The 24,280-nt window shown below is 39.3% G+C and overlaps 1 protein-coding gene across 1 annotated transcript in view; it reads left to right on the top strand.

The window, feature by feature from the left end:
- LOC126233810 (ATP-dependent zinc metalloprotease YME1L-like) overlaps nucleotides 1-24,280 on the top strand; it is a 170,289-nt gene that overhangs the window by 13,185 nt on the left and 132,824 nt on the right. The window contains exons 4-5 of the mRNA XM_049942889.1: nucleotides 9,746-9,989; nucleotides 14,241-14,373. Of these exons, the coding sequence (XP_049798846.1) occupies nucleotides 9,746-9,989; nucleotides 14,241-14,373 (377 nt within the window). The remainder of the gene's footprint in view (nucleotides 1-9,745; nucleotides 9,990-14,240; nucleotides 14,374-24,280) is intronic.

Here is a 24,280-nt window from a genome sequence, read left to right as displayed (position 1 = left end):
ACAACTTCTACTGCTTTACAACTAGGGACTCTAGAGCTCAAGAAAGTTGAGTGTGATAAAGTTTGTAAACATCACTTGAAAGCGGTCAGTGTGTTGTCAGCATCATTTTATGTTAATTGCACCATATTTTTATTTTTCCTTGATGAATGTTGTTATTAGCTGTTAATGGAAAGACATGCAGAAATTAAGAATGCAATAGTGTGTGTAAAATAACACTGTGAATGCAGAAAATTTGAAGGGACTGTTAAAAAAATTCAGTAATTGGCAAGGGACAAATTAATTCCAGAAACATAAAATTGGGTTTACACTGAATGTTACACCTTTAGTGAGAGTTATGTCAAAAGGTGGCCCAGTCTCAAACAATTCTGTGCAGTCACTGCCACCAGTAGCCAATGAGATTGTCTCCCTCGAGACGTCTTGCCATATGTAATGCTGCATCTCTTTCTCTCTCTCTCTCTCTTTCTCTTTCTGTTTCTCTCTCTCTCTCCTTCTTTCTTTCTCTCCCCCCTTCTCCCTCTCGTTTTTCACGTGGTATGTACTTGAGCAGGGCCACCTATTAGGGGGAGGGCAATCCCGACAAATGTTGCGGGAGGGTGGGGGGGGGGGGCGAGGCTGTGACAAAAAAAATCTCTCTATTCAGTTGTGATTTTTCAGAAGACTGAAATTTTCATCAAACTGTCTGTGCTGGATGATTATGCAAGCACGTACAGACAACATTGCTAGTGATTCTTTTGTTAGTTTGGTAAATATAAAACACCAAAAAATAAATTGACACAACAAAAAGATTTTATGACTCGTTCAACTTTTGTTGAGGCAATGCACTGCTTGACATTTGTCGAGGGAATTTGTAAGAGTTTGTGATGCTTGCCACTGTGCTTGCAACTGCTGCAGTGTATGCAAGGTAACATTGAGTGGTGCTGCAGTAGCTATTGTGCGATACTCTGCTTATTGTTTGACCTTGAGCTGTGTCCTTAATTTAATTTCAAATCACTTCCATTGCTACAAATAGGGAACACCTGTGAACATGAACATAGTTTTAACACACATGCATGAAACCTTCCCGTGCATCACTTCCTTCGCAGCAAGTGGTCAGAATGTAGTGTGAGCTGCAGATGTTGTCAGCACTGCCACAGATGTTTCCTGCACAACATTTCCCACCCTGCGGCCACCATATTGTCACCCATTCATTCCCCATACTAGCCTGTGGTATGACTCAAGTAAAGTTGGACATGCTATAGTCTTCTGACTATTGAAATCAGTTTTACAACACATATTGGTAAACAGTTGCAGTGATGACAGAACATCCCTACCACCAAATGAAAAAAATGAATCTTTACCCCCTGTGTTTAGCAAATGATCATAACTTTTCTGAGATTAAATGTATTTAAATATGGATTGACTAACTTTCTAAAGCTCCTTTGGAAACAAGAATAACATTTTTTCCATTTATAATAGGCTTAGATGAATTTAGAGACTCTGGCATTGTGACTTTGCTATTTTCATAAAAGCGGCATTGACAACAATACTGATGACCCTTTTCTTGCCGGCTCTGATGTCAGTGTGTGTCTTATGTTGTGTCTTGCTCATACAGCATAGACACAATGAGGTAGCTAGGTGCACGCTAAACTAACGCAGACGGGCTTGAAGTTCTGGAACATGAGACTTATTAATGAATAAGAAGAAAAGTACGTAGATGTTACTTAACTTTTATTCTCTTGTTGGAATACATCTCTTGAATATTAGTACGCTATTAGCACTGATACAAATGGCGCCTTGCTAGGTAGCAGCTATGGACTAAGCTGAAGGCTATTCAATCTGTCTCTCGGCAAATGAGAGGAAAGCTTCGTACGTCTGGTCGCAAGCTATGTAGTCCGTACAACTGGGACGAGGTCTCGTCCGTGTCTTGTCACCTGCCATGTGGTGGCGCTAGGTTTGCGATTACACAGTGGCGACACGCGGGTCCGACCTGTACTACAGGACCGCGGCCGATTTAAGTTACCACCTAGCAAGTGTGGTGTCTGGCGGTGACACCACATCTTACATACACTGTGCCTCAGATTTAGATGTTGTGCTTATTGACATTTACTCGATTAATGTTAGGAGTGACGACAGTGCACAAGTTGTTGTTTTCATGAAAGTTAGGATTCTTTGCTTGTGCAGGTACTACAGGTATGTGTGAATCTATCAGGCAAGTCTCTTTATATTCTTTACTAAAGATAGGTTACAAAATTTAAAAAATAGTTTAGTACTACTACTTTCACTGTTATTTAAAGCTCCCATTAGTCTGGTAAACACATTTAGTTGATATTTTAATTATTTATTTCCAGGATAATGTCAGGTTATATCTATAAATCTTGTGGACAGAAGTGATCAGAAAAATTAAACACATTGAAAAATATGTGAAAGAGCTTGAGAAAATACACAAAACCAACAGGAAACTACTTTACTTTCTGCCAAAAGGTAACTCAGTGTAACCCTTCAACATCAACAGAAGCAGAAACCTGTTCTGCACAAAAACCTAAACTAAATACATCTGATGTAGGAATTTGGCTGCCTTGTAAAGGAAAGATAAGTGAACAAAAGTCTGAGTCTGATAGATGTAGTGACTATGACTGGAACCCAAGTGATCTTGGGAATGGGCTATACATGTAATAACAGTGATACAAATGGAATTGTTAGAATGGCATTTCAAATATTGATCTTTGAAAAGTTCAACAGTTTGTAGACAAATGAAGTAGAATATTTATCAAGTATCACCTGTGTTCCAAATGTTCTAATAACAAATTTGAAGTAAAAAGAAATTAGTTAATGTGGAGTGACAGCCAGAGAAAGCTCTTCTGTTGGCCATGCTTATTATGATCCCAAAGCCCTGGTGCATCTAAGTTAGCTAAGCTAGATGAAGGATTAACTACATAAAAACAACTTGGAAAAAGCTATACTCTACTCTTCTGATCCCCCCCCATGAACCATGGACCTTGCCATTGGTGGGGAGGCTTGCGTGCCTCAGCGATACAGATGGCCGTACCGTAGGTGCAACCATAACGGAGGGGTATCTGTTGAGAGGCCAGAGAAACGTGGTTCCTGAAGAGGGGCAGCAGCCTTTTCAGTAGTTGCAGGGGCAACAGTCTGGATGATTGACTGATCTGGCCTTGTAACATTAACCAAAACGGCCTTGCTGTGCTGGTACTGCGAACGGCTGAAAGCAAGGGGAAACTACAGCCGTAATTTTTCCCGAGGACATGCAGCTTTACTGTATGATTAAATGATGATGGCGTCCTCTTGGGTAAAATATTCCGGAGGTAAAATAGTCCCCCATTCGGATCTCCGGGCGGGGACTACTCAAGAGGACGTCGTTATCAGGAGAAAGAAAACTGGCATTCTACGGATCGGAGCGTGGAATGTCAGATCCCTTAATCGGGCAGGTAGGTTAGAAAATAGGTTAAAGTTAGATATAGTGGGAATTAGTGAAGTTCGGTGGCAGGAGGAACAAGACTTTTGGTCAGGTGATTACAGGGTTATAAATACAAAATCAAATAGGGGTAATGCAGGAGTAGGTTTAATAATGAATAAAAAAAATAGGAGTGCGTGTTAGCTACTACAAACAGCATAGTGAACGCATTATTGTGGCCAAGATAGACACAAAGCCCATGCCTACTACAGTAGTACAAGTTTATATGCCAACTAGCTCTGCAGATGATGAAGAAATTGATGAAATGTATGACGAGATAAAAGAAATTATTAAGGTAGTGAAGGGAGACGAAAATTTAATAGTCATGGGTGACTGGAATTCGTCAGTAGGAAAAGGGAGAGAAGGAAACATAGTAGGTGAATATGGTTTGGGGGGAAGAAATGAAAGAGGAAGCCGTCTTGTAGAATTTTGCACAGAGCATAACTTAATCATAGCTAACACTTGGTTCAAGAATCATAAAAGAAGGTTGTATACCTGGAAGAATCCTGGAGATACTAAAAGGTATCAGATAGATTATATAATGGTAAGACAGAGATTTAGGAACCAGGTTTTAAATTGTAAGACATTTCCAGGGGCAGATGTGGATTCTGACCGCAATCTATTGGTTATGACCTGCAGATTGAAACTGAAGAAACTGCAAAAAGGTGGGAATTTAAGGAGATGGGAACTGGATAAACTGAAAGAACCAGAGGGTGTAGAGAGTTTCAGGGACAGCATAAGGGAACAATTGACAGGAATGGGGGAAAGAAATACAGTAGAAGAAGAATGGGTAGCTCTGAGGGATGAAGTAGTGAAGGCAGCAGAGGATCAAGTAGGTAAAAAGACGAGGGCTAATAGAAATCCTTGGGTAACAGAAGAAATATTGAATTTAATTGATGAAAGGAGAAAATATAAAAATGCAGTAAATGAAGCAGGCAAAAAGGAATACAAACGTCTCAAAAATGAGATCGTCAGGAAGCGCAAAATGGCTAAGCAGGGATGGCTAGAGGACAAATGTAAGGATGTAGAGGCTTGTCTCACTAGGGGTAAGATAGATACTGCCTACAGGAAAATTAAAGAGACCTTTGGAGAGAAGAGAACCACTTGTATGAATATCAAGAGCTCAGATGGCAACCCAGTTCTAAGCAAAGAAGGGAAAGCAGAAAGGTGGAAGGAGTATATAGAGGGTCTATACAAGGGGGATGTACTTGAGGACAATATTATGGAAATGAAAGAGGATGTAGATGAAGATGAAATGGGAGATAAGATACTGCGTGAAGAGTTTGACAGAGCACTGAAAGACCTGAGTCGAAACAAGGCCCCGGGAGTAGACAACATTCCATTAGAACTACTGATGGCCTTGGGAGAGCCAGTCCTGACAAAACTCTACCATCTGGTGAGCAAGATGTATGAGACAGGCGAAATTCCCACAGACTTCAAGAAGAATATAATAATTCCAATCCCAAAGAAAGCAGGTGTTGACAGATGTGAAAATTACCAAACTATCAGTTTAATAAGTCACAGCTGCAAAATACTAACGTGAATTCTTTACAGACGAATGGAAAAACTGGTAGAAGCAGACCTTGGGGAAGATCAGTTTGGATTCCGTAGAAATGTTGGAACACGTGAGGCAATACTAACCTTACGACTTATCTTAGAAGAAAGATTAAGAAAAGGCAAACCTACATTTCTAGCATTTGTAGACTTAGAGAAAGCTTTTGACAACATTAACTGGAATACTCTCTTTCAAATTCTGAAGGTGGCAGGGGTAAAATACAGGGAGCGAAAGGCTATTTACAATTTGTACAGAAACCAGATGGCAGTTATAAGAGTCGAGGGGCATGAAAGGGAAGCAGTGGTTGGGAAGGGAGTGAGACAGGGTTGTAGCCTCTCCCCAATGTTGTTCAATCTGTATATTGAGCAAGCAGTAAAAGAAACAAAAGAATAATTCGGAGTAGGTATTAAAATCCATGGAGAAGAAATAAAAACTGTAAGGTTTGCCGATGACATTGTAATGCTGTCAGAGACAGCAAAGGACTTGGAAGAGCAGTTGAACGGAATGGACAGTGTCTTGAAAGGAAGATATAAGATGAACATCAACAAAAGCAAAACGAGGATAATGGAATGTAGTCAAATTAAATCGGGTGATGATGAGGGAATTAGATGAGGAAATGAGACACTTAAAGTAGTAAAGGAGTTTTTCTATTTAGGGAGCAAAATAACTGATGATGGTCGAAGTAGAGAGGATATAAAATGTAGACTGGCAATGGCAAGGAAATCGTTTCTGAAGAAGAGAAATTTGTTAACATCAAGTATAGATTTAAGTGTCAGGAAGTCGTTTCTGAAAGTATTTGTATGGAGTGTAGCCATGTATGGAAGTGAAACATGGACGATAACCAGTTTGGGCAAGAAGAGAATAGAAGCTTTCAAAATGTGGTGCTACAGAAGAATGCTGAAGATAAGGTGGGTAGATCACGTAACTAATGAGAAGGTATTGAATAGGATTGGTGAGAAGAGAATTTTGTGGCACAACTTGACTAGAAGAAGGGATCGGTTGGTAGGACACGTTTTAAGGCATCAAGGGATCACAAATTTAGCATTGGAGGGCAGTGTGGAGGGTAAAAATCGTAGAGGGAGACCAAGAGATCAATACACTAAGCAGATTCAGAAGGATGTAGGTTGCAGTAGGTACTGGGAGATGAAGAAGCTTGCACAGGATAGAGTAGCATGGAGAGCTGCATCAAACCAGTCTCAGAACTGAAGACCACAACAACAACAAGAACTCTTCTGATCATGAGGGTAGATTGTTGCATAAAAATAATTTTTAGCATTTAGATGTTATGAAAAAAGCCTGTTGGGTATCAATGTGTATTTTACATTCCAGGAACTATTGCTGAAGGAAAGAGAGTTTTTATGTGAGCTGTTAAGAAAAAAGTTTATATGTTACTGTCTTTTTAGCCTCATGATCTTTGCCTTTTAGGAGAAATAGCCACCTGTTAGGTGAGCCAGATATTGGTAACTTCTTGGGGTTGAGTTATTGGTTAATATGAGCCATTTTTGAGAGAATATACAATTTATGCTTAGAGCTGTCAAGAGAAACATGAAAAGATAGTGTACTGTTTATCTTGGAGAGCATTCAATGAGATTTTATCTTTGTGCAGGGGGTAATACACTGAAGTGAAGTGACAGAAGTCATGTGATAGTAATATGCACATGTTTGGATGGTGGTAGTACCACGTACACAAGGTATAAAAAGGTCAGTGCATTAGCGGAGCTGTCATTTGTACTGAGGTAATTCATATGAAAAGCTTTCCAATGTCATTACGTCTGCACGATGGGAATTAAAGACTGTGAATATGGAATGGTAGCTGGAGCTAGATAGATGGAACATTTCACTGTGGAAATCATTATCGAATTCAGTAGTGTGCCGAGAATACCAAATTTCAGGCATTACCTCTCACCACGGACAATGCAGGGCCCGACGTCCTCGACTTAATGGCGAAGAGCAGCGGTGTTTGTATAGAGTTGTTAGTAGACGAGCTACACTGCAGGAAATAATTGCAGAAACCATTGTGGGACATACAACAAATGTATCCATTAGTATAGTGTTGCAACATTTGGTGTTAATAATCTATGGCAGCAAACAACAGATACGAGTGTCTTTGCTAATGGCGTGACACTGTCGGCACACCTCTCCCGGGGTAACGACGGTATCGACTGGACTGTAGATGGGTGAAAACACGAGACCTGGCCAGATGAGTCCTGATATCAGTTGGTAAGGTTTCAGTGTGGCACAGATCTCACAAAGCAGTGGATCCAGGTTATCAAAAAGGCACTGTGCAAGCTGGTGGTGGCTCTGTAATGGTGTGGGCTGTGTTTACACAGCACGGACTGGCTGCTCTGGTCCAACAGAACCAATCATTACTGAAAATAGTGGAAACCATTTGCAGTCATTCATAGACTTAATGTTCCCAAACAATGATGAAATTTTTGTGGACGACAATGCGGCCTGTCACGGGACCGAAATTGTGAACATTCTGGGCAAGTGGACAGCTATAGAGGCAGCATGGCTCAATATTTCTGCAGGGGACTTTCAAACAACTTGTTGAGTCGATGCCATGTGAAGTTGCTGCAGTGCACCGGGCAAAAGGAGGTCTGAGACAGTATTAGGAGGTATCCCCTAACTTTGGTCACCTCACTGTATCTTAGAAGAAAGGCAGGAAGCTCAGTTTTTTTAGTTACTTGAGATGCTACTCCAGGTGTGCCTAGACCAAACAGAATATTTTGAATTTAAGATTTTTTTTAACAAAGAGGAAAATAAAGGAGCAATTCATGGGAGGTTTCTGGAATATTTTGATTTGCAGAAAAAGACAAGTGATGCAATTAGTAATGCTATTATAAATGTATTGGACAAGCATGAAATTGATTTATGGCACTGCTGTGGTCAGTGCTTTGATAATGGAATAATATGGCCGGGCATGTAAATGGCGTGCCAGCAAAATTTTTTTCTCCTTGTTCAGCACATACTTTGAACTTAGTAGGATTACATGCTACATGAAGTAATGAAGTTGTAGGTACATCCTTTAAGTTGTCTGGATTAGCAGTACAATTTCTTCAGTACAAGCTCGCAGACACGGGAAGCGTTATTAAATTACATTGGTGGTCAATTTCTTCGTGGTCTGTCTGAAACGAGATGGAGGACAAGAATTGAAGGAGTAGAGCCTATAGCAGAAAAGTTACCAGAAGTGATAGAAACCTTAAAATACAAAAAATAGTCAATGCAGTTTCTCTCAAGATAGGATAGCAGAATTAAATGGGCTGATCAAATATTTCTCTGAGTTTGAAACATTGAGTCTCTTGAATGTTTGGAGGGATATTTTGGACCATATAAATGTAAGAAGTTTGATTTTGCAGTCCAAAGATATTTTCCTTAATTTTGAAATGAAAAATATTAAAGCTTTTACTGTTACAATAGATAATAATGTAGGAGTTCTCTGGCATGAATTCTTAAGCAGAAAGAATAAGAAAAAGAAGAAATCATAGGCAAGGTCAGATGGATTCTCGGTATGAAGAAATGAGGAATTGACTAACTTTTGAAATCATATTTAGAATAAATAATACTTTGGATGATAGTGATACAATTAAGACAGTAATTAAAACTTTTCTTTATGATATGAGTGATAAACTCTTAGAAGAGATATAAATATTTAAGTCCGTGAATGTGGGCACTTTTCTGGGTTTGACAAAGACAACAAAAAATAAATGTTTGTTCTTCTAAATTAAATTTATAAGTTGAGGATACACTCTGTGTTTCATGAACTTTGCATTGCACTTGGGATTTTCACCATCTTATAAGTGGTTATTGCTTCAGGTGATAGAGAGTGCGGTAAATGAGCATTAATCAAAAATGAATCAATAATTGAAGATCAACTTTAGGCCAAGAGAAACTTAATCATTTATTGCTGTTATCAGTAGAGCATGCATGTGTTTCTAAAATGAGCTTCAGAAATGTAATGGATAACTTAATCAGCTGCAGTAATAGAAGAATCAGTGTTCCATTTACAGTTGTCAGGAATCGTTTAACTGACTCTAACAGTTTCAGCTAGACATTTTAAATCAAGATAACAAAATATGCTGCAAAGGTTTCTCAATAAATGTTAGGTTTCTTTGTTTTAGGGACTATTATTATTATTATTATTATTGTGTGTACTACTATTTAAATCAAGGTAGCAAAGTACGCTACAAAAGTTTCTCAATAAATTTAAGTTTTCTTTGTTTTAGGGGCTATTATTGTTGTTATTACTGTGTGTACTAATATTTGTATTTATTCAAATATGCTCATTCAGTTAATAAATAAATTATCGAGAGTGTGCTGTGCGAACAGCATTTATTTATTACTAAAGTGCTAAACAGTGTTCTGAAGAATCAGTATTTCAGACAATTAACTCCTGTGGGATGAGAAGGCTTGGGGGGGGGGGGGGGGGGTCCTAACAAAAGTTTGTCTAGGGGCCCATGAAATCCATGGGTGCCCCTGAACTGAGTGATAAAACACAAATAGTCATATTCTGAACAATAAACTAGAAAATAATAGAAAATAATGCTTTTTATACAATGCACTGTTCATATATGCTTTTTGACAAAATACAAGGCAATAAAGTTAGTGACTAATTAAAATGTAGTATTTTGTTGATCACCTTTCTCAAAGTATTAATAGCAAAACTTTTAGACATGTACATTATTTCGTGATATTGGTGAAGGGAAAATCCATGTAATATTGACATATATTCTGTGTTTCAGGTTGATGAGGCAAAACAAGAATTGAAATGTTTAGTTGAATTCTTGAAGAATCCAGAAAAGTTTTCAGCATTGGGTGCCAAGCTTCCTAAAGGCATTCTGCTTGTTGGACCTCCAGGCACTGGAAAAACCCTTCTAGCTCGTGCTGTAGCAGGTGAAGCTGGGGTGCCATTCTTTCATTCATCTGGTTCAGAATTTGATGACATTCTTGTTGGCCAAGGAGCTGCAAGAGTTCGCAATCTCTTCAGTGAGTTTCAAGAAGAATTTTATTAATTATTGTTATTTCATGGCTATCTTAACCACAGAGTACACTGCTCGACGACAACTGACACTTGGTAAGGGACAGTTGCCAATTGCTAAGGAAAAACTGGCAGTAGCTATGGAACACCAGACAAACAATAGTAAAAGGAACTGTGGATGGTGGGAAGTATTAACTGCAGTGAAGACTGTCTATGAACACTCTGCATGCATCTGACAATTCATGCAGTACAGTGTTTGATGAAGGTTTTTGTGGAGCTGATTAGTGCAACAAATCATGTGGTAAAGCAACATGTCTGCAAGACATCTTTTGAGTGCCTATGATTGTGGACAAGCAGATGGACACCTCCAAGCTAGTGAGAGGATCATTATTGTGGCCACAAGAATGGGTTTGACCAAAAGTGTCATCTTGAGTTTAAAAAGAAGGCCACTGAGGTTGGAAATGCTATGTGAAAGCATGCCAGTTCTCATAGACAGACCACCACACCACAGGAGGATCAATACATAGCCATAGTGGAGTAAAGGAACAGACATCTCACTTATAGGCAGATCACTTCAGATATTGTAGCTGCTATTGTTACGCGTGTCTCTGCTGGAACCATTTTGCAGTGATTAAATCAGGCTGGTTTGTATGCTTAGAATCCTGTTAAAGGCATCCCACTTCAACCACGCCATCATCGAGAAAGATTTCATTGGTGTAGGGAGCATGTTGTCGGGGGTCAATCACAATGGTCCAGAGTAATGTTCTTTGATGTGGCAGGTGATTTTGACCATCAGTTAGTGTGGACAGAGAGGAGAACACCACATAGAATGTTCATGAATGTCATCAGTGGCCTAGATATTATGGTGTGGGCAGGCATTATGTGCAATGACCAAGCACCATTGTGTATCATTGCATGAAGTACAGTGACAGCACTGAGATATTGAAGGAGGTTATTCTGGATCATGACTGTCTATTTAGGGGTGTGGTACATCCCAAGTTTCTGTTGACTATGACTGTTGAGGTGTCAGACACATTGGAAAGTGAAGATATGGAACATATGGAGTGGCCTGCATACTCCTTGGATCTAGACATCTAGAACATGCCTGGGATGCTCTTGGTAGATGTGTTTCTCAATGAGTGTCCTCTTTCTGAACTGTGCAAGAATTGAAAACTGCCTTGACCAAGGATAGGGATGATATTCAACAAGGACTCCTCAGCAGTTTGGTAGCCAGCATGAATAACAGGTAAAAAATGTGATTAGTGCCTGAGGAGGGCCTATTTCTTAATGAGCATCTGGTATCAACCTTTATGTTGGGAGTCTGACCTGTGTCAAACATGAATGTTATTTATGTCTGTTACCTTGCTTTTTCAAGTGGTGAAATCTGTACCATTTTTCGTTTTCCTGTCCAATAATGTCTCTGTTCCTTAGCAATTTTTAAGCAGTGTATGATGTATCAGCATATATAGAATTGATGCAGCTTTCTGTTAAATCAATAAATATGAGCTGTGGAAAATATGCCATTGTGTTGTGTATTCCATAATTGTAAACAGACATGCTGTAAATCCAGATCTTAGAAGTGAATGATAATCATTCACTTCCATTCATAGCTTGGCAGTGAAAAATATTTAATTTTCAACTAAGAAATTAAATTAATAATCTTTTGTCTGCTTCATAGTCCAATCTTATTCCACACTGTTGTTCTACAATTCAGATGTAAGCAGCAATTTTGTTCTAGATGTGTGTTGTAGACTAACAGATAGTTTTAACCAGTTTGTGTCTGCTGTCAAAGTTCTCGTTGAGGAACTGGAAATAGTTTCAAACTGTACATGTGATACTACAAGACAGATGTGATTTCCATAAACCACAGTGGAGTTTGACTATGATGGATACATGAAATACACTCCTGGAAATTGAAATAAGAACACTGTGAATTCATTGTCCCAGGAAGGGGAAACTTTATTGACACATTCCTGGGGTCAGATACATCACATGATCACACTGACGGAACCACAGGCACATAGACACAGGCAACAGAGCATGCACAATGTCGGCACTAGTACAGTGTATATCCACCTTTCGCAGCAATTCAGGCTGCTATTCTCCCATGGAGACGATCGTAGAGATGCTGGATGTAGTCCTGTGGAACGGCTTGCCATGCCATTTCCACCTGGCGCCTCAGTTGGACCAGCGTTCGCTCTGGACATGCAGACCGCGTGAGACGACGCTTCATCCAGTCCCAAACATGCTCAATGGGGGACAGATCCGGAGGTCTTGCTGGCCAGGGTAGTTGACTTACACCTTCTAGAGCACGTTGGGTGGCACGGGATACATGCGGACGTGCATTGTCCTGTTGGAACAGCAAGTTCCCTTGCCGGTCTAGGAATGGTAGAACGATGGGTTCGATGACGGTTTGGATGTACCGTGCACTATTCAGTGTCCCCTCGACGATCACCAGTGGTGTACGGCCAGTGTAGGAGATCGCTCCCCACACCATGATGCCGGGTGTTGGCCCTGTGTGCCTCGGTCGTATGCAGTCCTGATTGTGACGCTCACCTGCACGGCGCCAAACACGCATACGACCATCATTGGCACCAAGGCAGAAGCGACTCTCATCGCTGAAGACGACACGTCTCCATTCGTCCCTCCATTCACGCCTGTCGCGACACCACTGGAGGCGGGCTGCACGATGTTGGGGCGTGAGCGGAAGACGGCCTAACGGTGTGCGGGACCGTAGCCCAGCTTCATGGAGACGGTTGCGAATGGTCCTCGCCGATACCCCAGGAGCAACAGTGTCCCTAATTTGCTGGGAAGTGGCGGTGCGGTCCCCTACGGCACTGCGTAGGATCCTACGGTCTTGGTGTGCATCCGTGCGTCGCTGCGGTCCGGTCACAGGTCGACGGGCACGTGCACCTTCCGCCGACCACTGGCGACAACATCGATGTACTGTGGAGACCTCACGCCCCACGTGTTGAGCAATTTGGCGGTACGTCCAGCCGGCCTCCCGCATGCCCACTATACGCCCTCGCTCAAAGTCCGTCAACTGCACATACGGTTCACGTCCACGCTGTCGCGGCATGCTACCAGTGTTAAAGACTGCGATGGAGCTCCATATACCACGGCAAACTGGCTGACACTGACGGCGGCGGTGCACAAATGCTGCGCAGCTAGCGCCATTCGACGGCCAACACCGCGGTTCCTGGTGTGTCCGCTGTGCCGTGCGTGTGATCATTGCTTGTACAGCCCTCTCGCAGTGTCCGGAGCAAGTATGGTGGGTCTGACACACCGGTGTCAATGTGTTCTTTTTTCCATTTCCAGGAGTGTAGATTATGTGTACAGTCCTGCATATCTGCAGGGTTTTAGGTGACGATGCTTCAAAAGAGATGGAAATATGGCGCCTGAATTTTAAAACACTATACAGAGGATTGTTATTCATCCTTTTACGCACAGTAGTAATAGAATAGCAGCTAAATGTTGGGCCTCTTGTCATTTTCTTTAAATATTGCTATGCTGTTGTATAAATTTTATTCATTTATTTATTTTCTAGGTTTAAAGAATGGGTCATATGCTGCTTGTTTCCAACCAAGCAAACTCTCTGAAAAGCTGTAAAGTTTGAATTAGTTAGCCTGCTTAGCCTGCTGTTTTCAGTGTAGTGTGAAGCTAATTTTTGAGCCATTCTTCAGCAGTTACTAGTAGAGAATCGCAAACTTCATCTGGAAGACCATTTGCACAAGTAAAGGATATTAAGATGACAATTGTAAATCCATGTGTGGTCAGTCAGCTGACTTTGATAAGTGTTTCCTTGTGGCTCATTTTTGCAGTACTTTGTAGCCAGTATGGAGTTTTGTTGAGTACTGAAGAACATAGTTGTGCAGGGAATGACAGGCTATCCATCTGTACTTAGAAATAATGTACAATTCATGGAGGGATATTTAGAGTAAACATGATGAATGGGAACTAATTGAAAGATTGAACAAATATTGTCGGCTGGTAATCTAGGTGGATTGCATTAGTTCATCTCTCTGGAAAAGTCAGTGTCATCTTACAAATTGTGGCCTTCAACTAAGAAAGATTCATCATCAACACTCCATCTTTTATTGTTGAAAGTTGGCAACCCATCATACAATCCTGTTAACTGTCTTCCAAAAAAGATATTGCATTTTTTACAAGTTAAACACAGAGCTCAAGATAACTTTTTTCATTTTTATAAGAATTTATGCAAATATCCAACTATCTTATTCTTAACCTTTCCTTCACAGGGAGGGCAAAAACCTGTGCTCCATGTATAATATTTATTGATGAAATAGACTCCATTGGAGCAAAACGTACAAGCTCAAACTTCCATCCTTATGCAAACCAAACAATTAACCAGTTATTATCTGAAATGGATGGGTAAGTTATATTTCACTCTATTATCTATCTGTATGTATCTATGTGTTTCTATGTGTACCTCTGTGCCCGTCTTGCCATATTGAAGCTAGATGCTTTGGCATCAGTAAACCAAACATTTTAAGTGCTCATCAGTATAGCAAAATAATAACAATTGACCATATGTAGGGTGCAAGGAGAGATCATCACGTAGCTTGAAGGTATGGTGTGTTTTGCATAGAGACTCATCAATTAGATATATCTTCGCTGCTGAAAAGTTGCTCATATAAATAGTGTGAGCCAAAGACTCAACAGAATGTATCTGACATGAACTGTGTATACATTGATTAGTTTCAAGTTTATCCACAGCCAAGAATTCATATGGTCAAATTGTTCCAAGAAGAAGAGAGTATAATGGCACGAGCCAAGGACTTACCTACATGTGACATTGTAGGTTCAAAATACATTGTTTCCTTCAACTGAATGTCAAAATGTCTTTATATTAGTGTATACTTTGTGTATGCACTCAAGTATTTCCCACAGCTTATTCTTCATTGGCTTCAGCAACAAAGTATGATAAGAAAATCTGATAAATTTTACTTTGTATGCATGGAAAATATCTTGGAGCTCAGTTCAGTCAATTCCCATGATAAGATTATTTTAAACCTCTCATGAGAGCACCAACATTGTCAAATTGGTTATGAAAATAACATCTGTTAATAAAAAATATTTATCTAAAACAATGTCTGGCAACAGCAATTGTAGGTTGCTTCATTTGATTGTGAACTGATACTGTATTGATGAAACGGGTAAAGGTATAAGTGTCCTTTGGTTGAGGTGAGTGAGCCAAACAAGTCAAAGACAGTTGAAACCTTTACTTATTTCCCATTAGTCAGTTACAATAGATTGGTTCCCTCTTCAAGTGGGTGCATACAAAACCATTACCAACTCACACCGAAGGGGAAAATACTGTATTGAGAAAATACAGCTGGTGTGTATAGTACTTACTGTCTTACACTCTGTTTGTATTAAAATAATCTAATATTACCTTCTTACAAAAGTAAAATTAAAATTTTCTTAAATAAATCACTTTTTAATATTAATTACAACCAATAAATTCTAAAGGTCAGAATTCTAAACTATGTGTGCTCATAAAGATTTTTAAATTCTTCCAGATACATAGCTTACTTCTATTAAGCTTTCATCATCTGCCACCATTGGGGATATTTCATAATGAAAGTACTAACGTAAATATACTGTTCAACCTGCAAACATCTGATTCCAACCAATTAACATGTAGAATGGATTGATATATTACCATGACATCACAGGAAACAGCACGTTTTATCCATCAGCGCCCTTCTTGAATTTACTAAATACAATGAATATAATAGAGGGAAACATTCCACGTGGGAAAAATATATCTAAAAACAAAGATGATGTGACTTACCATACGAAAGTGCTGGCAGGTCGATAGACACACAAACAAACACAAACATACACACAAAATTCAATCTTTTGCAACCAACGGTTGCTTCATGAGGAAAGAGGGAAGGAGAGGGAAAGACAAAAGGATGTGGGTTTTAAGGGAGAGGGTAAGGAGTCATTCCAATCCCGGGAGCGGAAAGACTTACCTTAGGGGGAAAAAAGGACAGGTATACACTCGCACACACACCCATATCTGGGTTGGATATGGGTGTGTGTGTGAGTGTATACCTGTCCTTTTCCCCCCTAAGGTAAGTCTTTCCGCTCCCGGGATTGGAATGACTCCTTACCCTCTCCCTTAAAACCCACATCCTTTCGTCTTTCCCTCTCCTTCCCTCTTTCCTGATAAAGCAACCGTTGGTTGCGAAAGCTTGAGTTTTGTGTGTATGTTTGTGTGTCTATCGACCTGCCAGCACTTCCGTTTGGTAAGTCACATCATCTTTGTTTTTACTAAATACAATATTGGATTTTGTGGCAAGTACACACTTGCAAACTTGTGATGAAAGAACAGAGTTGGAAATGTATCAGGTGTAGAAGTATGCAACTGGAAGTTCCCTATAGATGGTGCTAGCTGTCACTGTAGGGCTCATGAGACCACATCTGCAGCACCATCTGCTTCCTGTAACAGCTGATGACGAATGTCAACTCACAGTAACCCAAGTTCCATGCAACAGTTTCTGTTTCAAACCCGTAACCATGTCGAGGTTTGTGCCTACGAACTACGATTTGCAGACAGCATTGGATTTCTGTTATCATTTGGAGCAAACTGGTGCAGAATTGCATCAAATGCTTGTCAAAGCTTTTGGCAAACATGGTCTTGGGAAAATACAGTGTTTCAAGTGGTTCGAAAAATTCGAAAGTGGTGATTTTTACATGAGAAGTGACAAGTGCAGGAAACCACTGAATAAGTTTGAAGACAACAAACCACAGCAAGTGTAGATAGCATTCTCTATATCATAACCCTTTAGAAATCTGAACTCCTACTTTGACAGTATGTTATTTGTGATAAGATGGTTATAAAGCCGATTGTACATTATCTTTTCTAAAATTTTTGAGAGTGCTGGCAAAAGTGAAATTGGACAGAAATTTGATGCTATTTCTTTATCTCCCTTCTTAAACAGTGGCTTAACTTCAGCATATTTCAACCATTCAGGAAATATTCCACTGATAAACAACTGGTTACACAGATAGCTTAATATGTTACTTAACTCACAATCATATTCTTTAATTAACTGTGTTGATATTTCATCATATCCACTAGATGTTTTTGATTTTAAAGATTTTGTGATGTACATTACTTATGCTGGTGTAGTGAGGGTCAAATTCATATTATGGAAATTACTTGAAATGTCTGGCCTGAGGCATTCCGTAGCAGCATCTACAGAACCTGACAACCTGATCTTTTCAGTAACAGCTATAAAATGTTTGTTAAAAAGTTCTGCAACACTGTACACATCTGTCACCAATGTATCATTTACTCTTAATGCTATTTGTCCCTCTTCATGTCTGGTTCTACCGGTGTCCTCCTTCACTATATCCCATATTGTCTTCATTTTGCTATCTAATATGACTGTCTTTTTATTGTAATATATTTGCTTTGATTTCTGTATTACAGTCTTTAATATTTTGCAGTATTTCTTGTAATGTACTGTAGCATCAACATCAGAGCTGTTTCAGATTGACAAATACAGTTTTCTTTTTGTTTTACAAGATACCTCTATTCCTTGAGTAATCCATGGCTTCTTTGTGGACTTTGCTCTAACCTTGGTTAGTTTTGGGGGAAAACAGTATTTAAATAAGGTTAGCACTTTATTAGGAAAAGTGTTATATTTTTCATTCATGCCATGAGCACTGTAAACATCACTCCAGTGAATGTCTCTGAGGAGTGTCCTAAAATAATCAATTTTTGGCTTATTGAGTACCCTCTTGAGCTCAGATGTAACAGATTTTATATCCTGTTCAGTATTAACATTTAACAGAAGGAACTGCATGTCATGGTCTGAGAGGCCATTGACTATTAGTTTTGTAATATAATTTTGTTCATTGGACTTTTCTATAAAGATATTATCAATGGCTGTTTGTGAGCAATTGGCTACCCTAGTGGGGAACTTTACAGTGGAAATTAAGTTGAATGATAATGTTAGTAACTCAAATAAGTTCTTATTGGGAGAGACTTTAAAGAAATTCTTATTTCTTTGTTTTTGGTTGTTAAAAGGGCCAGTACTGCTTCAAGGTGGTTTATGAACAGATGAAAGTTACCTGCAGGTGCTCGATATACACTTAACATTATGAAGGATTTTTTGTGTAATTCTACTTCTGTTGCACATGCTTCCATATGCTGTTCTAGGCCAAATTTATGAATGTCTGTGTTCTTAAATTTATGACATTTCCTCATGAATGTGACAACTCCGCCTTTCTCCATTTCTGCTCTACAAAAGTGAGACGCTAACCTCAATTCTGTAACACTTAAAAGTTATATATCAGTGGTCACATGATGTTCAGAGGGGCAGATTATGTCTGCTGGGTTTGAGGACTCTGATTCATCTATGCAGATAATTAAGTCATTAATTTTATTTCTCAGTCCTTGAATATTTTGATGCAATAGAGATAGCTGACATTTCACATTGTTGTTGTTGTGGTCTTCAGTCCTGAGACTGGTTTGATGCAGCTCTCCATGCTACTCTATCCTGTGCAAGCTTCTTCATCTCCAGTACCTACTGCAACCTACATCCTTCTGAATCTGCTTGGTGTATTCATCTCTTGGTCTCCCTCTACGATTTTTACCCTCCACGCTGCCCTCCAATGCTAAATTTGTGATCCCTTGATGCCTCAAAACATGTCCTACCAACCGATCCCTTCTTCTAGTCAAGTTGTGCCACAAACTTCTCTTCTCCCCAATCCTATTCAATACCTCCTCATTAGTTACGTGATCTACCCACCTTATCTTCAGCATTCTTCTGTAGCACCACATTTCGAAAGCTTCTATTCTCTTCTTGCCCAAACTGGTTATCGTCCATGTTTCACTTCCATACATGGCTACACTCCATACAAATACTTTCAGAAACGACTTCCTGACACTTAAATCTATACTCGATGTTAACAAATTTCTCTTCTTCAGAAACGACTTCCTTGCCATTGCCAGTCTACATTTCATATCCTCTCTACTTCGACCATCATCACTTATTTTACTCCCTAAATAGCAAAACTCCTTTACTACTTTAAGTGTCTCATTTCCTAATCTAATTCCCTCAGCATCACCGGATTTAATTTGACTACATTACATTATCCTCGTTTTGCTTTTGTTGATGGTCATCTTATATCTTCCTTTCAAGACACTGTCCATTCCGTTCAACTGCTCTTCCAAGTCCTTTGCTGTCTCTGACAGAATTACAATCTCATCGGCGAACCTCAAAGTTTTTATCTGTTCTCCATGGATTTTAATACCTACTCCGAATTTTTCTTTTGTTTCCTTTACTGCTTGCTCAATATACAGATTGAATATCATCGGGGAGAGGCAACAACCCTGTCTCACTCCTTTCACAACCACTGCTTCCCTTTCATGCCCCTCGACTCTTATAACTGCCATCTGGTTTCTGTACAAATTGTAAATAGCCTTTCGCTTCCTGTATTTTACCCCTGCCACCTTCAGAATTTGAAAGAGTGTATTCCAGTTAACATTGTCAAAACCTTTCTCTAAGTCTACAAATGCTAGAAACGTAGGTTTGCCTTTTCTTAATCTTTCTTCTAAGATAAGTCTTAAGGTTAGTATTGCCTCATGTGTTCCAACATTTCTACGGAATACAAACTAATCTTCCCCGAGGTCCGCTTCTACCAGTTTTTCCATTCGTCTGTAAAGAATTCGCATTAGTATTTTGCAGCTGTGACTTATTAAACTGATAGTACGGTAATTTTCACATCTGTCAACACCTGCTTTCTTTGGGATTGGAATTATTATATTCTTCTTGAAGTGTGAGGGTATTTCACCTGTCTCATACATCTTTCTCACCAGATGGTAGAGTTTTGTCATGACTGGCTCTCCCAAGGCCATCAGTAGTTCTAATGGAATGTTGTCTACTCCCGGGGCCTTGTTTTGACTCAGGTCTTTCAGTGCTCTGTCAAACTCTTCACGCAGTATCTTATCTCCCATTTCGTCTTCATCTACATCCTCTTCCATTTCCATAATATTGTCCTCAAGTACATTGCCCTTGTATAAAGCCTTAGACAGAGTGACACCACAAAATTGCTGGGGATTCATGTGGATGAAAACTTAAATTTTAATGACCACGTAATAAAACTTGCACAGAAACTTAATTCAGCCTGTTTTGCCCTCAGAATTGTTGCAAATGTTTGTACCTTAGAGGGTGCTAGAAAGGCATATTTTGGCTATTTTCAATCTCTTGCCACATATGGAATAATATTTTGGGGTTCCACAACGGGGCGCCTAAAACAAATTTATTTGTTGCAGAAGAGGGCCATCCGAATAATAACTCACAGTCACCCACAGACACACTGCAAACCCATATTCAAAAAGCTTAGAATACTTACTATACCATCATTATACATATACAAATGTGTATTGTATGTCAGGACCAACATTGCAGATTTCCAGACAAATGCCGGCTTTCATAACTACAATACCTGTAATAGCGCAGCACTCCATACTCAGCAAACAAAAAGAACGTATACACAAAGGCATGTGAGCCATATCGGTGCAAAACTGTACAACGCACTGCCTGTCAACTTCAGGCAGTTAGAAGATAATAACAAATTTAAAACAGAATTTAAAAAATTTCTAGTAGATCAATGTTTTTATTCTGTAAATGACTATGTAGGTCAATAAATTTTTCCTGATGATATTTATAAAGGCAAAATGGAAAATACTCTATCTGTACCTAATCATTCATTACCTAATAATTCATTACATTTACATACTTAAAGGACAGCTGTTTTGTGATGTAAATATATACTTAAGCAGTGTTGTGTATATAAGGACTTGCCGTTTAGGGAGGACAAAACTAAAGCCTTATGAAAAACAGACTATGCATTTAAAATAACAAGCAGGGATGTATATAGGCTATATTAATTTCATTGTAGTATTATTAACTTCATTGTATTATTTTGTTTTGTACTTTTTTACGTATATATTGTTTGTGTCCCATTTCTTTGAAATGGCTTACATGTACCCTTGACAACGTCCATACAATATTTATTGTCAACGGATGGATAAATAAAATAAAATAAAATAAATGTGTGACCCTGCACCCGACATAAGCAGCCGTTCCAACTCCAAATTAGCTCTCTTGACAGAAAAGGTCAGTCATGGCGCCCAGGAACAGATACAAACTCAACACTGGTATGCTTCGATGCTGATGCAATCTTTGCCAGGTCACACTCTATACTGTACCCAGGATCTGTCAGTACTATTACCTGGCCCACCCACTATAATCATGGTGTCTGCTGTAGTGAAATCTTTGCAACGTGATCCTAAATCCTCTGTCACCTGCTCCAGACCAGCACTAGGTTTAGAAAAATTGGTGACCTGGTATTCTGATCCTAGTTCATCCTGCCAAAGTTGGCCAACACCTCTTCCATGGGAACTACCTAACAACAACACTTTCTTTCTCTTTACTGATTTCCATACCTTCTTACTTTTCAATATGGTGCTGAAAGTTTGTTGTGCCCTGTCTACATCTGCAACCACTTGAGGCTCACCAGCTTCTAACTGAAGCAACAGGTCAAATCTATTTTCCACGTTCACCATGAAGCTGTCAGACAAAGTTCTAGGCCTGTTCTTCCTGTTGTCACTTCCCACCTCTCTTTACCCTTCTCCCTCCTTAATGTGTCAAAATCTCCCCTGGCCTTGTCTAACTCAGCCTGAAGGGCGGCAATTTTCCCCTTGTGTTCTGGTATCCTCCTATCTCTACTCAAATCCTACAAAACCACTGATGAGTCTCATTTACTTCCCCTAAACCCATGCCACTGCAGTCACCCACATGGAAAAAAACTACAGCACCTGTCACACCAAAGCCCCGAGCTAACAATTCTATGGCAAGTCAAGCACTTTTCACTCATGATAAATATAATAGTTTCTTAAGAATAAGTCAGTTAAATTACAGATACACACGAAAATATGATTCCACAAATTTGGCCTATATGCAGCTGTATGTAAACATAAACAACAGTGCAAAATTTCTGAAACAACAACTTAAATTTCATGCTCCTTTCCGGAAATGTTTGTTAAATAATGAAGAGGTATGCAACAGTTAAATTGCTGGAGAGAGCAAACAACAAATTAATCAAAATTCTATAGATTTGCTGCGGAAAAACAAACAGAAAATACTACTGTGATCCAACTGTATGATCTTTTCATGTTTTCTGCTATATCACATAAAGAAAAATGAAACCTTTAATGGTACACTTAAAAAGCACACTAATACTCTTTTCAGTCATTGAAAGGTAACAAGTCTCAATACTGATGCCTTTTGAGTTATCACAAAGCTGAGCTACATTTTTATTGGGCTTCATACAGTTTCTGTCACAAACAATATTTCAATTTAAGTACTTATTTCTCTTTCATTTGTAAATCTAGCATCTCTGATCCTATCCAATCACTGCTGAATGCTTTGTATGTATATATTAGTTGATTTTTGTATCATTCTTATAAGTGGATCTGTTATGAATAACTGAATAAATTTGATTTCTGATTTTGTTTGAAGGGCATTTCCTGTAGGTTCAGGTATATGTGTAATAATATTGCTACTTCTTTTGGTTTAATTTTTCTCCATTTCATCAATTTATCTTTTCCAATGTAGTACTTACACCAATGTAGTATTTACTGTGTATGCTCTCAAATGCAGATCATTTACTTCTGGTTCTAATATTTCTGTCTCTGACATTTCTTCTTCTGTGTCTGAATTGTAATCACTTGTAGTTATTACATCTTCTTCAGTTTCCAGTGGATCCTCTTCTAATTTATCTGCACTTTCTGCCATGTCACCTTCACTGGACACTTTTTCAAACAATTTCATCCAAGGGTTTGGATCTCTCGATGTTTCAATACAGCTTCTTTTTGTCTGCAACATTCTTTCCTTTGAAATCAGAAAAGAATTTAACACATATGTCAAAAAGATCAATTATCTCACATTATATACTATAGAATGCGAAGAAACACAAATTCACTCTTGATAAAAATGTAACGTAATCAAACACACTGTCTAGGTAGACCATCCAAATTCTTACCAAAATAAACCACCCACACACACCCGTTGAGAAACAAAATGACACAAGTTGCATAAAACTTGATATTACGAACAGCTGTGTGAAAGCAGTGCTTGAGGGCATCTTCTATTAAAAATTATGTTACTCAATATATACCTGGTCTACAGTCATTGTCCACACATGTAACAGAAGGTTAACTGTAATTCTTTTTAGAATTCTTTGATGTACAAAACTGCTTCTTATTAAAGTATTGTTGCATAGGCGTAGCAGTAGCACAGTTTTCTTGTATCTTGACCTATAGTTCATGTGCAACATTAGATTGTTTTAATCATGAACTGGCAGTCATTTCAGGGTATATGGCCACACTAAATAAATAACTGAAACAAATTTTCAATCATAAGTATGTTGGTTTGTATCACATTATTTTAATATTCCTATATTACATACACCAAAAGAAGTTTTGCCTCACCTCGGTTCGGAGAGTTTCAGAACCTGTGCAGAAAATTGGAATAGAGATCTACATAAACATCATTTCTGCCCTTTTTATTGCTCATGAAAACCACACATTGCATGTTGTAGCACCATACAGCGAGACCTTCAGAGGTGGTGGTCCAGATTGCTGTACACACCGATACTTCTAATACGTAGTAGCATGTCCTCTTGCACTAATGCATACCTGTAATTGTTGTGGCATACTATCCACAAGTTCATCAAGGCACTGTTGGTCCAGATTGTCCAACTCCTCAACGGCGATTCCCTCAGAGTAGTTGGTGGGTCACGTTGTCCGTAAACAGCCCTTTTCAATCTATTCCAGGCATGTTTGACAGGGTTCATGTCTGGAGAACATGCTGGCCACTCTAGTTGAGTGGTGTCACTATCCTGAAAGAAGTCATTCATGAAATGTACATGATGGGGGCACGAATTATTGTCCATGAAAACGAATTCTTCACCAGTGTGCTGCTGATATGGTTGCACTATCAGTTGGAGGATGGCATTCACATATTGTACAGCCATTAAGGCGCCTTCCATGACCACCTGCAGCATATGTCGGCCCCACATAATGCCACCCCAAAACAGCAGGGAACCTCCACCTTGTTTCACTCGCTGGACAGTGTGTTTAAGGTGTTCAGCCTGACTGGGTTGCCTCCAAACACCTCTCCGACGATAGTCTGGTTGAAGGCATATGCGACTCTCATCAGTGAAGAGAATGCAATGCCAATCCTGACCG

The sequence above is a fragment of the Schistocerca nitens genome, chromosome 1, assembly GCF_023898315.1.
Source record: "Schistocerca nitens isolate TAMUIC-IGC-003100 chromosome 1, iqSchNite1.1, whole genome shotgun sequence".
Lineage (NCBI taxonomy): Eukaryota > Metazoa > Arthropoda > Insecta > Orthoptera > Acrididae > Schistocerca > Schistocerca nitens.
Note: the sequence above shows the minus strand (reverse complement) of the source record. Positions and strands in the feature narration are given on the sequence as shown.